Source organism: Panicum hallii, chromosome 8, assembly GCF_002211085.1.
Source record: "Panicum hallii strain FIL2 chromosome 8, PHallii_v3.1, whole genome shotgun sequence".
In the NCBI taxonomy this organism is placed as follows: domain Eukaryota; kingdom Viridiplantae; phylum Streptophyta; class Magnoliopsida; order Poales; family Poaceae; genus Panicum; species Panicum hallii.
The window spans coordinates 39,115,149-39,128,700 of NC_038049.1; the positions used below are offsets into that span (position 1 = coordinate 39,115,149).

Below are 13,552 nucleotides of genomic sequence, written 5' to 3' on the forward strand. Positions count from 1 at the left end.
TGCACGGGAGAAATTAACAAACTGACGAAGTAAATCGAGCTCAAGATTTGCTAAAACAATCAGTCATGTACTTGTACCCGCCGCAACAAACTTTTGTGTAAAATTCACTGGAGTGTGCTGATAGGCCTCTGGCATTGACCATGGCATTTTGAGGAGGACGCTAACAGCTCTCTGGAGTGTGTTGCGTGGCTGCAAATTGCAGGCAGAGGCTGCAAGCCTGGAGGGGGCAGAACAGCAGCTGCAAAGCCAACACCTTCAAAATCAAAGAACACTACCTAAGGATCGGAATAATATTGCATGCTAGCTTGAAGAAGGGGCACCGATAAATTGACCTCACCTTTTAATTGATGGATTGATAGTTTTATTTAAGGGGGAGAGGAGGGGAAGGAGGCAAATAACGGAAGGAGAGCAACTAAGTATCTGACCTTCTATTTTCATGGATTTGAGGTTGAGCAGGTTGGATAAATAAATACAGACTAAAGAGGAGTAGGTCTGGAGGGTGGTCGGATTGAAGCGTGTGGGTTCTGAACATGATGTGATCGGAGCGTGGTCTCGAACCACCGTCCCGAAGGGCCAGGCGGGATTTGAGCTAAGATGCAGAGCAGAGAAGAATCCAAGAACAGAGCACCAAGATACGACAAATTATCTGAGTATGTTCTAAGCTAGGGAACGCAGCATCCTCTCCTATGAACCCTCCAAGAGACTGTCGTTAACACAAACACACGCAGCATCCTCCTATGAGCCCTCCAAGATGCTGGAACGATAGATCTTAAGATTGATAAAGTCACCACGGTTACATATGGCGACTAAAGGAATAGCTGCAAATGCAAGCACCCAAACTGAGTTGAAAATTCAAACCTATGTGCGCAAACATTCCACCACAACAAAAAATGTTCATCGGATATGAGTGCATGACCAAGTGACTCGTTAAAAGTTGAATTTTTTGCATGCAGACATACTGAAATTATCTGGAAGAACATTTTCCATGGTAAGACCATGACATCTAGCAGCAGGCTTCAGATCGAATAGGTGCCACACAAGAAGGGAACGGGCTGAAACATATGAAAAAATGAAGAATTAGTAACCAACTAGTACTGGAAGCGTACTGCGTGAGACATTAGCGTAATATACTCCATACCAGTAGATTGGCAAGGCGATAGAGAAGGGAAGGACGTTTAATCCCTCAGTAGCAGAGGTGCAGCCAGAAGTCGGTTTCGTCGTAGCACAGGCTGCGCTATTTATGATCTTTTATATGTATTTGGGCCTGCAGATCCATCCAAGAATGCGAGTACTGCTCCATGTACATACATCCCACACCTAATCCTCTCCTAGATAAAAGAAAAAAGCGCGGGTTAATTTTGATGCAAGACAAAGAAAGACGAAAGTATGTACTAGAAAGCAACTAATCATCATGAGGCATGCCTTGCTTGGAAGAGTGAGGCTGCTAGTATATTCACCTGTTTTGTTTCACGCTTTATTATTGATGTAGGCTTGCCAGGGTTCATGTCCACGGCTTTCTGAATTTCATCTACCACAGCCTCCACCTCCTTGGGCGTGGAACTGTCTAACTTTATTTTAACAGTGACATGCTCGAGCGATGAGAGGTTCTCCAGACCAAAGTTGGCATCACCAAACTTATGCACTGCGCCTTGAACACAAAATTCTAGATAAAGCTCTTTGAGATGTTGCATAGCTCCTGGTGCAAACACCACCTCCATGGATCCATAAGAGATTACTAACCGTGTCAGACACTGGAATGGATAACACTTGCCAATGACCAACCTTTCATCCCTGTCTTGTGTCGGTTCCTTCACAATTATTCTGAGGTCACTGAGAGATGGTATGCTCCCAAGGACTTGAAGATTCTGCTCTCCCAGACTTAATAATTCTATGTTTAAGGAAGAGAGGAAGCAGAGTGATGACATCCATCTTGGCACTGCATTGAGACCGTGGACAGCGTCCATATAAATGGAGCAAAGTTCTTGAGGGCCTGGATCTAAACTGTCACATTCGGAATATAGGCTGCTTATCTGACCTTGTATTCTCATGGATTTGAGGTTGACCAGGTTGGATAAACATTGGATGAAAGGTTTCTCATAGCTGTCATCCCAATCACGAAAGTCAACAGCCAAGGTCCTCAGCTCGGTCAAACTGCCCAGATCATGAAGCATGCTTGGAGACTCGATAATGACAGTCCCTTTAACTTCTTGTAAAGACTTCAGCTTTCCAAATCCATCTGGCAGTCTTATGAAGGGCGAAACCCAAAGCCGCTGCAGCTGTTGCAAGTGAATAATGGTTGAAGGCATCTTTATTACATGCATACGTGTTATATGTAGTACTTGCAAAAATTGTAGGTTCTGAATCTCCTTCGGGAAGTAAGTGATAGAGTTTGCATTGATACTTAAATACCTCAGGTGAAACATATTGCAAATGTCTTTAAAGTGATGGTCCTTCACTTCCAGACATTTCCTTAAATCCAGTACACGTAAGACTGGAAAAGTCGAAAGGTTTGGTATCAAATGAAAATCTTTGCTGGACACAGTAAGTGACCTCACGTGGGAGAAGTCCATGGTCCCGAGCTGCTTGACTTCCTCTTCCTGATTGATTTTATTGAGAGATAGTCGGCGGATCTTATTAGGCGGAGATATCTCCTTTTGTCCACCTAATTTTGTTAGAAAGTGCTCTTCATTCGACAAGAAGTTGGTAAGATCAAGGACCATATCATGTACACGGCAAGTAATTGTCTTACTGTTGCCGTCAAGTTTTACAGGTTGTATCATACTTCTGTTAACTAACTCTTCGATATAAACCTCACCTACTTCATACAGTGTCCTCCCTTGCTCTTCCTGGACAAAACCTTCACCGATCCATTTCCATATCAGATCTTCTATCTCAATCTCATAGTCCTCTGGAAACAAATTTAGATATAGCAAGCAAGACTTCAGACGTGAAGGCAGGTCATAGTAACTAACTGATAGTATCCTTCTCATGTCCTTCACATTAGTACTGCCATCTAGACCGGAACCCATATATTGGTACACACGGGACCAATAGTTCTGTGTATTTTCCTTTGCATTCCTGTTGGACAACATACTAGCTATTGTAATGATAGCTAGAGGTACACCACCACATTTCCTTAAAATTTTTCTAGACGCTTCAGCCAAATTATCCGGAGGGCATTTGTCTTCACTGCCAAATATTCTTTGGTTGAATAATTTTGTTGAGTCAGTGAAAGAAAGAGGTTCCAGTTGATAAACAGCACCAGATTGTTTTGCAACATCAAGATTGCGAGTTGTAGTGATTATTCTACTTCCACATTCATTCTGTATCAAAGCATATTGGATTGTTTCCCACGCAGAATTATTCCATATGTCATCAATAACAATGAAGTACCTATTACACTCCAAGAGACCAATATCAGCAAAAGTCTACAACAAAGTTTTCTGTCTTAGGTTATTCAAGTGAAGAATTAGCTACAGAGAAGGATAAAATAGAAATTGGCTTATGGATGTCTGGGATGTAGATGGCATTTGCTAGAACCCACTGCAAATCAAAATTTGTTGATGGACATGCTAAATTTGAGGTCATTTGCCCGGACATACTTCACCGAATACCGCCCTAGCTGGTCAGAAGGCTACGGCACTAGGTGATTTTTGAATTGTTCCTAAGTGAATATTACATGCATATTTTCTACTCTGCAGCAAAAAAAACTAGTGTCTAAAAGCAAAGAGTGAAAAATTTATGTATCTTGAGCCGAAAGCACTGAATGGGACCGGTGTGTCTTACGCCAAATTGTGCCTAGACTCAAAATACGGGTTAGAAATTTGAATTTTATATATTGCAATCTTCGTAAAGTTTAGAATAATATAATAAACTCTGCTTTCTATTATGCCTCTATTTGAACTTGTTACAAATGAACTCATACGTGGAAGCTGTGTACAAAGAAATGGACTAGCTCATCACGATAATAGCACAGTTGAGGTAATCTCTCCATTACTTTTATTTCTCCAGTCACCATTTCTAATAACTACAGGAATTTCAAATTAAATGTAATGTCTAACATTAATACTAGATATTCTATCACTACGGTGTGCATTGATCACCTATATAACTAAGATTTTGGATTAATCAAAATCAACAGGGGATCGGACATGGCCAAGTGAACTCCCGGAATTAACAGTTTGACATCTTCAGCACAAATAATATAAACAAATATTCAGGGTATATCTACAAATACATTTCATCATGCATCTATAAAAATTGCATATAGGTGTATAAGGGATGGGCAGATACCTCTTGTGTTCAAGGAACTTCCTCAGCTCACTGATTAGTTGTTCTTCACTCCATGTTGCCTGATTATTGATGTATTTGTAATTCTCCCCATCAAGTTGGTGGAGCATATTTTTGAAAATCATGTCCATGTTAGGATTATGAGACACAAAAACAAAGGCGCCACAATCAAATTTCCCTTTAAGTTTCTCGTACACCAGATTAGCAAGAGTAGTCTTGCCTAATCCTCCAAAACCAACAATAGAAACTACCACTTGTTGCTTGGATGCCACGCCACCATCGTCCACTAATCTTTTTATGAGGTCATTGCTCTTCTCTTCAGTGCCAACAAGCTCTGTCGCCTTCCTGTATAGAGCTGATAGACGCAGGTTGTCAATAGTTCTGCCGACAGGCTTTGAAGGAACCTGATCAACCTTGTACCTATCACGCCGCTCACTCACATCCTTTATGCGGCTCCTGATGTCCTTGATGTCTATGCCGATGTTGTGCCGAATCTTGCCCTTTGTCAGCAGGTTGAGGCTTCTATCGATGAATCCCTTGAAACTATGGTGCTTGCTTGGCTTCTTACCACCGTCGATCCGCACCATGAACTTGTCAATGCTGTCCTCAAGGTCGTAGGACAGCTCTCTGACCTCCCTTGTCCACAGCTTAACTTGGATATCAGGTGGGTGGTCGATCGGTGCCTCTGAGACCTTGATGAGAGCTGCCTCCATGCTCTTAAGCTCGGTCTCGAGGAACATGATCTCTCCCCTCACCTTCTTCTGTAGGTTATACTCCTCCTTGATCAGGTTGGCCAGCTTGGGAAGGAGGGAGCCCATTGCCCCGACCACTATCTCCGCCATGGCTAGCTGATAGCTCAAGGTCTCGGTGGCTGGTGGTGTATAGGGTGTAAAAAGGTAGCAATAGATGGATATATGGTGAGTGGAAGATGCCTTTGCTTAATGGTATCTTTTATAGAAGCCGGCCGGCAGTATACCAGGAGGACAGAAAACCTAACCAGGGATCGTGGCACAAGGCCTCGACAACGACACAAAAAAAATATAATCAGCCCACGCTGATATCATTCATCAAGCTACCTGCTCCGTTGCATTTCTTAAGCTACCACAAAAAGGTTTTTAGAGGTGAATAAAAAGGTACTTCCAGGGGCGGGTGACGTGTCCGCCCCTGGTGGCGGATGACGCCATCATCATCCGCCACTAGAAATACTATTTTTTGGGACGGGTGACGTCATCATCCATTCCTAAAAATGCATTTTCAGAAGCAGGTCAAATGCTACACCTGCTCTATTACAGAAACAGGTTACTTTTTAGACCGCCTCTAGAAGTTTCTACATATCATTTTTTATTAGTGTTAAGAAGAACTGACTAACCTAGAGCTAGAAACATAATGCTGGCACGTGCTGCGTGCCCCTGCCACATCGGCGAACGGAAGGTCACATGCTCACATCACATGGTGCACACATCACTAGGGATACAAATATAGCTAGAAGCATCTTACGCCAGGAAAATTAATAAGAGAAATATAAACTGTGAGTACTCTCTCTATTTCTAAAAGAAAATTATATTGGTTTAAAATTTTTCCCACAATTATTGTCATTGTTATCCCTTTGTATAGGTGCATATGCATGCAACAGCCCATTGGCACCAGGTATGACTAATAAACAAGGAAAAACGGGTCATTTCATGCTTTTGCTATAAGCTGTCTGAATTTTGCACCGAGCAGTACAACCAGTATATAGTTTAATTTTTGCTGTATTCTGCGTACTGCTAATGAACCGAATTAATTATTCTAAAGTCAAATCTCCTTTACTTAGGGCATGTTTGGATGGACTAAATTTGAGTACTAAACTTTAGCACCTACTAGCACTTATATTTTTTGCTAGATCTTTTAAGTCTTGAAGCCCACCCATTAGCACTCCTGTTTGAATACATTAGTGCTAAATTTTAGCACTTTAGAGTAGTATTAGTACTTGGATCCAAACACCTTCTTAATCCATTAACTATAGATGCCAGCTCGGCCGGCCATCACCTCCGTGATCCGTGTACCTGCTCTACAGCGACGTATATACATACTAATGCGTGCAAGGAAGATTCGTTTATTCGTTCCGACGGGGACGAACGAACAAAGATGCTGTACCTACCCGGAAAAGACAAAGAAGATGGTATACCTGCTCGGTGCAAAAAATTCAACGAACGAAGATGCTGAAACTTTAGCCACCTACTCGGCTACTCCTAACTTCTCAGGTCAGTCTAGATATATGCCCGAAATCCTCCGGCCTCTGGGTCTCAGCAACGCTTTGGGACCTTTGGCACTGAGAAGCCTGCATATGAAATTGTTGAGATATACTGAAGATTGCAAGGCATGCATGCATTGTTGAGACCTGTAAATATAGCTTGCAACGCTTATTCACATCACTTATACTACAGTGATGTATGTATGTGTTGTCATAGACCCTTGTAACGTAGAGGGACGAACGGAGCTAGGGTTGAAGGGTTGGGGGGAACTTAGGATTAAGTTCTTCTTGATCTCAAAGGTTTCAGTAGAAAAACAGAACCACGAGGACGGCCATGGCCCCTATCAGAACCCCTACTGGCCCTGTCACTTGTAGCTCATATGCATTGGTACAGATCTTATCAACATTGATTTGGTCTTCTAGCAACACATCACATATCGGTTGCTAAGAAGGTGTTTCTCTTAATTATTCTGCATCACCGCCCCTGCTGCGTCACAGGGACAGATCTATACACAACAATAAAGGCACAAATTGAGAGCGAGCAGCAGGGTAATTAACCGGAGTCGGTTGCTATTCTTACACCGTTTCGCCCCACAAGGAACACTTCTTTACATATTATAATCTCTCCGTCCAAAAATAAAGTTCTTTTAAGTTTGTGCTAAGTCAAAGTATCTTAGATTTGACTAAATTTATATGAAAAAAGTATCAATCTTTATGAGGAAAGTAGATATAGAAAGAAAATATATCTCATGATGAATCAAATGATACTTATTTGGTATCGTAAGTATTGATAGTTTTTTCGGATAAACTTGGCCGAACTTTTTTTTTAAACCAATGGCAGGAGCTCTGCCACTCTATTAAGATAAAAGAAAGAGTTTATGAGTTTATGTACAAGAAGGTTAGTCAAAAGAGATGCCTCAAGAGCACCCGAGTAGCTAACCACCCCATGCAATACGGTTGAGCACAAACATGACGCGCTGTTATGGGTTATTGTTGCCGAGCATAGAAGCAAAGCTACCATCAGCTCCGACTTCTGATGGCAGACCACCCACGAACCACCAACCGATGGGTCCAAAGCACGAGATCGCCTCCGTTGCCAAGCTCAAACAAGAGCAGCTCCGACTTCCAGTCACAAACCCCCTCCTTGCCTCCGGCGCATGCAAACCTTCCGTAGAGCCCCAGACCACGATAAGGGGGCGCCGCGTGTCATCATTGCTGAGCCACGTTCCCGACACAGCAGCCCTGAGGGGAATCGATGCGCCAGCTGCTCGCAGTAGCCGCACAGCTGCGTCGACCACCACCCCCACTGTCCGGCAACCCGTAGAGCCGGACCTGACTCCACCGCCCGCGAACACCACCGCACGTCGAGGTCGTCGCCGACCGCCAACGCCGGCACTGGCACCCGCCGCCGTTGCTGTCGGCCTCCGCCAGGAGCCACGAGTAGGGATGGCAACGGGTCGGGTTCGGGTCGGGTAGAGCAAATACCCACCCGCGAGCGTACCCGCGGCCACAGCTCATACCCGCCCGCGAGCGTACCCGCGGGTAAAATCTCGTACCCATGCCCGAACCCGTCGGGTTTCGGGCGGGTTTCGGGTACCCGTCGGGTTTTCGGGCGGCCGGGGCAGGGGGCGGCCAGGGCAGGGGGCGGCGGCCTGGGCGCCGGGGCGGCGGGCGCCAAGCGGCCGGGCCAGGGGGCGGTGGCCTGGGCGCCGGGGCGGCGTGCGGCGCCCTGGGCGGCGGGCGCCGAGCGGCCGGGGCAGGGGGCGGCGGCCTGGGCGGCGGGTGCCGAGCGACCGGGGCAGGGGGCGGCGGCCTGGGCGCCGGGGCGGCGGGCGCCGAGCGGCTGGGGCAGGGGGCGGCCGGGGCGGCGGGCGACGCCCTGGGCGGCGGGTGCCGAGCGACCGGGGCAGGGGGCGGCGGCCTGGGCGCCGGGGCGGCGGGCGCCGAGCGGCTGGGGCAGGGGGCAGCCGGGGCGGCGGGCGCCAAGCGGCCGGGGCAGGGGGCGGCGGCCTGGGCGCCGAGCGGCCGGGGCAGGGGGCGGCGGCCTGGGCGCCGGGCGGCGGGCGGCGGCCTGGGACGGGGTCACGGGGAGGGTGGGCTGGGTGGCGGCTGGTGTCTGGTAATGGGGTGGGAGTGTGGGACGGTGGGTGTTGGAGGACTGGACTACTGGAGGTGGAGTGGTGCTGTGGTGCTGTGGTGCTGTGAGAGTTAGGGTTTTTACCGGGCTGGGCCAAATCTAAATATGGGCTGAATTCGGTTACCCGACGGGTTACCCGCGGGCGGGAATTAAGACCCGCGCCCGACCCGATTTTTTCGCGGGTCGGGTTCGGGTAAGACCCACAGGTCAAAATACGTACCCAGACCCGTGCCCGTCGGGTCGGGTACCCGCGGGTAACCCGAACCCGCGGGTTAAATTGCCATCCCTAGCCACGAGGCGTGTGTCCCACCATGTCGGGCACCACCCCACACCCTGAGGGCGCCAGATCCAGCCACAAACCTGGCGCCCCAGGCAGACGCCCCCGCCTCCGTCCTCGACAGCCCGGGCCGCCGCGAGCAGGCAACCCAAGCCGAGAGCCCCGCCGCCACCCCGCGCCTACACAGGCTCTGGCTGCCACTGCCCCCGCCCCCGCCACCGCTGCTCGCCACGCCTCCTTGCCAGGGTGAGCCGGATCCAGCCGTCGGGGCACCAGATCCGGCCACCGGGCCACAGATCCGGCCGCTAGGGCAGCCTAGGCAGGCGCCACGCCGCCAGCGAGGGAGGAGGTGAGGGGAAGGCGGAGGAGGAAGCTCCGCCGCCAAAAGCGCACGCCTGGGCCCTGGCCGGCACCGCAGGGGCGGCCTAGCCAAGCTCCACACAGCTCGGGCTCAACCCCGCCCCACCGGACCGCCACCATGCGAGAAGAGGCCCCGTCGCCACCATCCCGGTGAGCCGCGTGGCCTTGCCGGCGTCCTGCTCCGGCGGCGGCGCGACGGGAGAGGGGAAGGAAGGTCGAGGCGGCGGCTAGGGTTCGGGGCCTCCCGGGTCGCCCACGTGGGGGGCGACGTGGGGGCAGGGGGAGTCGATTTAGCGAGCTATGCTGAAGGATTCGCATTTAAACTTGGTCGAACTGAAACTGATTGATTTAGGGAAAAACTAAAAAAATACTTATTTTCAAGATTGCTGCTTGCTTGCTATGTTACAACTGCTTGTCATTCCTGCTTGTTCCCTGGAAATTAACCTGAATGCTCTGTTCTTCGCTCACATTATAACCTGCTCTGCTCTGGCCCCCAATATATTCTGGGATTTCTAAATTGTAGTCCCTTTTTCCCTAAGAATTTTATTAATATTTGCAGACTGTTGCAACAACTGATGCATTGTATGGATATTCACATGGACGCAGTTGTAGTGCTGTACATTCTACTGTGTAGGGAGAAGTTAACTACGTGTCTACGTGCATGCACATGAGTACATCTGATCAATTTATTTCCATTCAGTCATATGTGAAGTGACGTGGCAAGATACAATGGGAAACATATATAAAATCAGTGGGAAGAAATGAACTAGAATTTCACATATGACCTCGTTGTGCCCTTCTTTGGTCCCCGCTTCTATCTGCGCGCAAGTAAAGAAAGTGAAGGCTAGCGAGCAACGACTCCTAAGGTCATTCATTAGCTGAACATGTGCTTGCCGGAGTAAGAAGAATGCAGTAACCTTTATCATTGCAATTCCAACGTGGGCTTGTTGGTATTTATGCTGACTGCTTTCTGAGTTGCAGCCTCCACAGAAATAACCTGCCTAACAAATAAGAGATGTGCTGCCAAGGGGTTTGCACTCACAAGGATAAGTGTCAAATAAAACATGTCCTACAAAAAGTGCATTTGTACGTAGTTGCTTGATTTTTTTTCGCTTTTTAAAGTTTGGTTCAGAAGGTGCATGCAGCAAGTTCGGTCAATTATCATCTTTAACAATAGGCACCTAACTCATTCTCTCTGTTCCTAAGCCGGATTTTTTTTAGTTTGGTCTGGACTTCTTTTTTCGAGAAATGGGTATACTCAACTGCAAATTCCTGGCTCCCGACCTTCATCACCGGCCATAGAGACCCCCTAGAATGCTTAGGCGCCTCCAAAAAAGTTTGTTTCTTTTGAGTAAGCGCCTCATTGTTTAATTTATCTCCTCCATTGCCCGGTATGCCACCTCTAACTGTGGGTTTTGCCTCTCTTTTGAAAATATACCACAGGTGATCAATAATTGCCATCACTTTTGCTTCTTCAGCCGTCATTTTTGTAATCCATATATTGTATTAGTAACAAAATGAACAATGTTTATTTACATTAACAACTGTCTGTTCATATTTTTGCAGAATAGCTAAAGGGTGCCCATGTTTTCTTGAGTCTATACTTTGAGACAGAGGCCGCAAACAGTTTGCTCATGATCAGCCAGCTACGGATTGAACCAACTGACAGTACTGCTACACAGCAAGGATTGTGCTGATATGCCCGAAAAGCTTCACCGAAGCAAATTTCTTCACACTGATGTAGCAAAGCAGGGAGCAACTAAACTCATGACGCCAAACAAGTAGTCTTCTATGGTCTTCACCTAAGCAAGTTTGCTAGAGCGCTGCATCTACGATGGCATAGGCGCGCCTGGACTCCTCAAGGCAGTCCGTGGGTTGGTGAAGATCTCCCGTGCAATGCCACAGATCACCAGCTTTTTGCGGCGTCGACAACACTGACGATTGGCAATGGGCAAAACACAGCATTCTAGAGCAGTGCTTGGCTGCAGGGCATGTCCCCAAAGGATGTCGCCGGCCCGGTCCATTTATAAGATCTTGAAGAGAAAAAAAATCTTTTGCTCGGCGAGGCGCTTGCAGGAAATGCATGGATTAAAGATTTAGATCTTCGGCACCCTGCTTTCTCAGCTGGCCACTTCATGGAGTTTGTGCAGCTTTGGAAGGCCCTATAGAAAGTCAGGTACAATTCATTTAAAAATTCACCACCTCTAAAGAGTATACGGCAGGGTCAGCATATCAGATACAATTTTAGGGGGTGCTACCTTCGAATTGCGCTGAAGGATCGAGAGACGAAGGATATGACCGGCCTCCCAGGTGGTTCCAGAAAGTGAGACGAAGGCTTCGGATCGAAGCCTCCCGAAGACGAAGCTGCCACGAAGGACGGGTAAGACGAAGGCAACATAAGGGGTTCACCCAATCAAGCAGCCGAAGGGGAAGCGAGCCGGAGGGCGACAACGAGGAAGGCTGCAGCGTCTAAGTGAAACGAAGGGGAGGCGAGCCGGAGGGCGACAACGAGGAAGGCTGCAGCGTCTAAGTGAACTCGAAGGGCGCGAGGGTGTTTAGATAGAAAATTACTGTTTGGTCTCTGAAATATTCGAGGGATACAGTGGTTGAGGGGTAAAATGGTGTAATAACAGTGAGAGGTAGGTGAAATGCCCCTATAAATACCCCTATTACTGTAGCTGATGGGACGGATCTCTGTTGAACAGAGGCTCACTGTCCCATTCTAAAGGTATCTCTCTTCTTCACTTGTGTTTATTTATGCTGTCTGAATTCGTTCCACGGACTGCTGTGGTGCTTCTTCACTTTGAAGGATACCCTCCACCAACATACAATTCGTAGGATCCATGAATACAAACTTCAACAAGATTATCTGGAAGGTTTGAGCTCCCCTTAAATGCAAATTATTCTTCAGTTGGCTGGCTGTACAAGACAGGCTTTGGATTGCAGACTGGCTAAGCGCAAGGGGATGGCCAAATAATGGGGTGTGTCCACTCTACCGACAGGAGCATGAAACAGGGAGACATCTCTTTGTTGACCTTAGAGTCGCCAAGCGCATTTGGACAGAGCTGGTAGATTGGCTAGCAGTGCCAGGACTTCGACCAATGTTCTGGGAGGCAACCTCCTCTATCCACACCTGGTGGTCGGCCATGCCACTATGCCACCTCGTGCCACGGCGTGGAGTGCGATCACTGATCATCCTAACCACTTGGGAGATTTGGAGAGAACGCAATGCACGTATTTTGAGACGCCAGCACCAGTAATCATCAGCAAGATCAAGGAACGATTTGGAGCTTGGCTGGTGCAAAGCACTTAGGCCTTCTAGTTAACACCGTCTAATTCTTTCGCGTTTCTTAATTTTGTTTCTCTTTCCGATCTCTTTCGGCTTCTGTAATTTGGCTCATCGGGCTCTTCCGGCTTTTTAATATAACAGGTAGATCTCCTGCCGGTTCGTTTCAAAAGAAATTGTCTTCTATGGCTAGGTTTCTCTGTATCAGCACATTCCATTAACAAATCTTCCATTTCAACTGGAAAACATAACAATTGTAACCTACCTAGACGATCCGTCAGCAAACTTCATTCTGTAGTGAACAGGTCAAATATGGATGTAGTGCAGGAGTGGTGCAAGAAAACTCAACAGGTCACTCCACTCAGGTAAGCAAACAAATGTTGGGTATCCCTGCTTCCGTCCAGCATAGCAGCCAAAGTTCAGGTTATGAGCGTGAGACACCAATTCTAAACCGAAAATTGTCAGTACTGCAGCTGATGGGCATTGCCACTTCTTGATGTCACCTACCTGCAGACCTACCAACAGAACATCATGGTTCTGCAAAGAGCACTAATACGGCAGATTAGGACCCTTCAGCTTCCTTCCACTTAAGTAGGAGGTTAAAATGGAGAAACAAGCTGCAGCTAGATAGACCATATGCATTGCTATTTGCTTCACTATGACGGAATCTGGGATGTGCAGGAATGTGTAAGCCGGCGGACAGACAGCAGTTCAAACCACAACTACTTGTCTGGCTACAGCACTTCAAACCACAGCTACACTTGTCTGGCTACTGCACTTCACACACACACAACCATGCTCCTCCTAGTAAGTAATAAGCTACCATATGAAAGTCCTTGTCGGAGCAGAAAAGTTCCATCTCACACTACAAAAACTGATCCCTAAAACTTCTACGAAATCCTCGCATTCAATGGCTGTTGATGCCATGGAAGCTGAATTCAATGAATCGCCCCTGATGTCTGGCAATGT

At 47.6% G+C, this 13,552-nt stretch overlaps 1 protein-coding gene across 1 annotated transcript; it reads right to left on the reverse strand.

Annotated features, from left to right (window-relative positions):
* Window positions 1–239: 239 nt before the first annotated feature.
* Window positions 240–5,268, reverse strand: LOC112903228 (disease resistance protein RPP13-like). Its single transcript, XM_025972459.1, has 5 exons — window positions 4,294–5,268; window positions 1,458–3,393; window positions 1,139–1,328; window positions 338–1,052; window positions 240–253 (listed from the first exon to the last, which is right to left on the reverse strand). Exons 1-3 carry the CDS (start codon window positions 5,130–5,132, stop codon window positions 1,239–1,241), a joined length of 2,865 nt encoding a protein of 954 aa, XP_025828244.1. The 5' UTR covers window positions 5,133–5,268; the 3' UTR covers window positions 240–253; window positions 338–1,052; window positions 1,139–1,238.
* Between the last annotated feature and the right edge of the window lie 8,284 nt (window positions 5,269–13,552).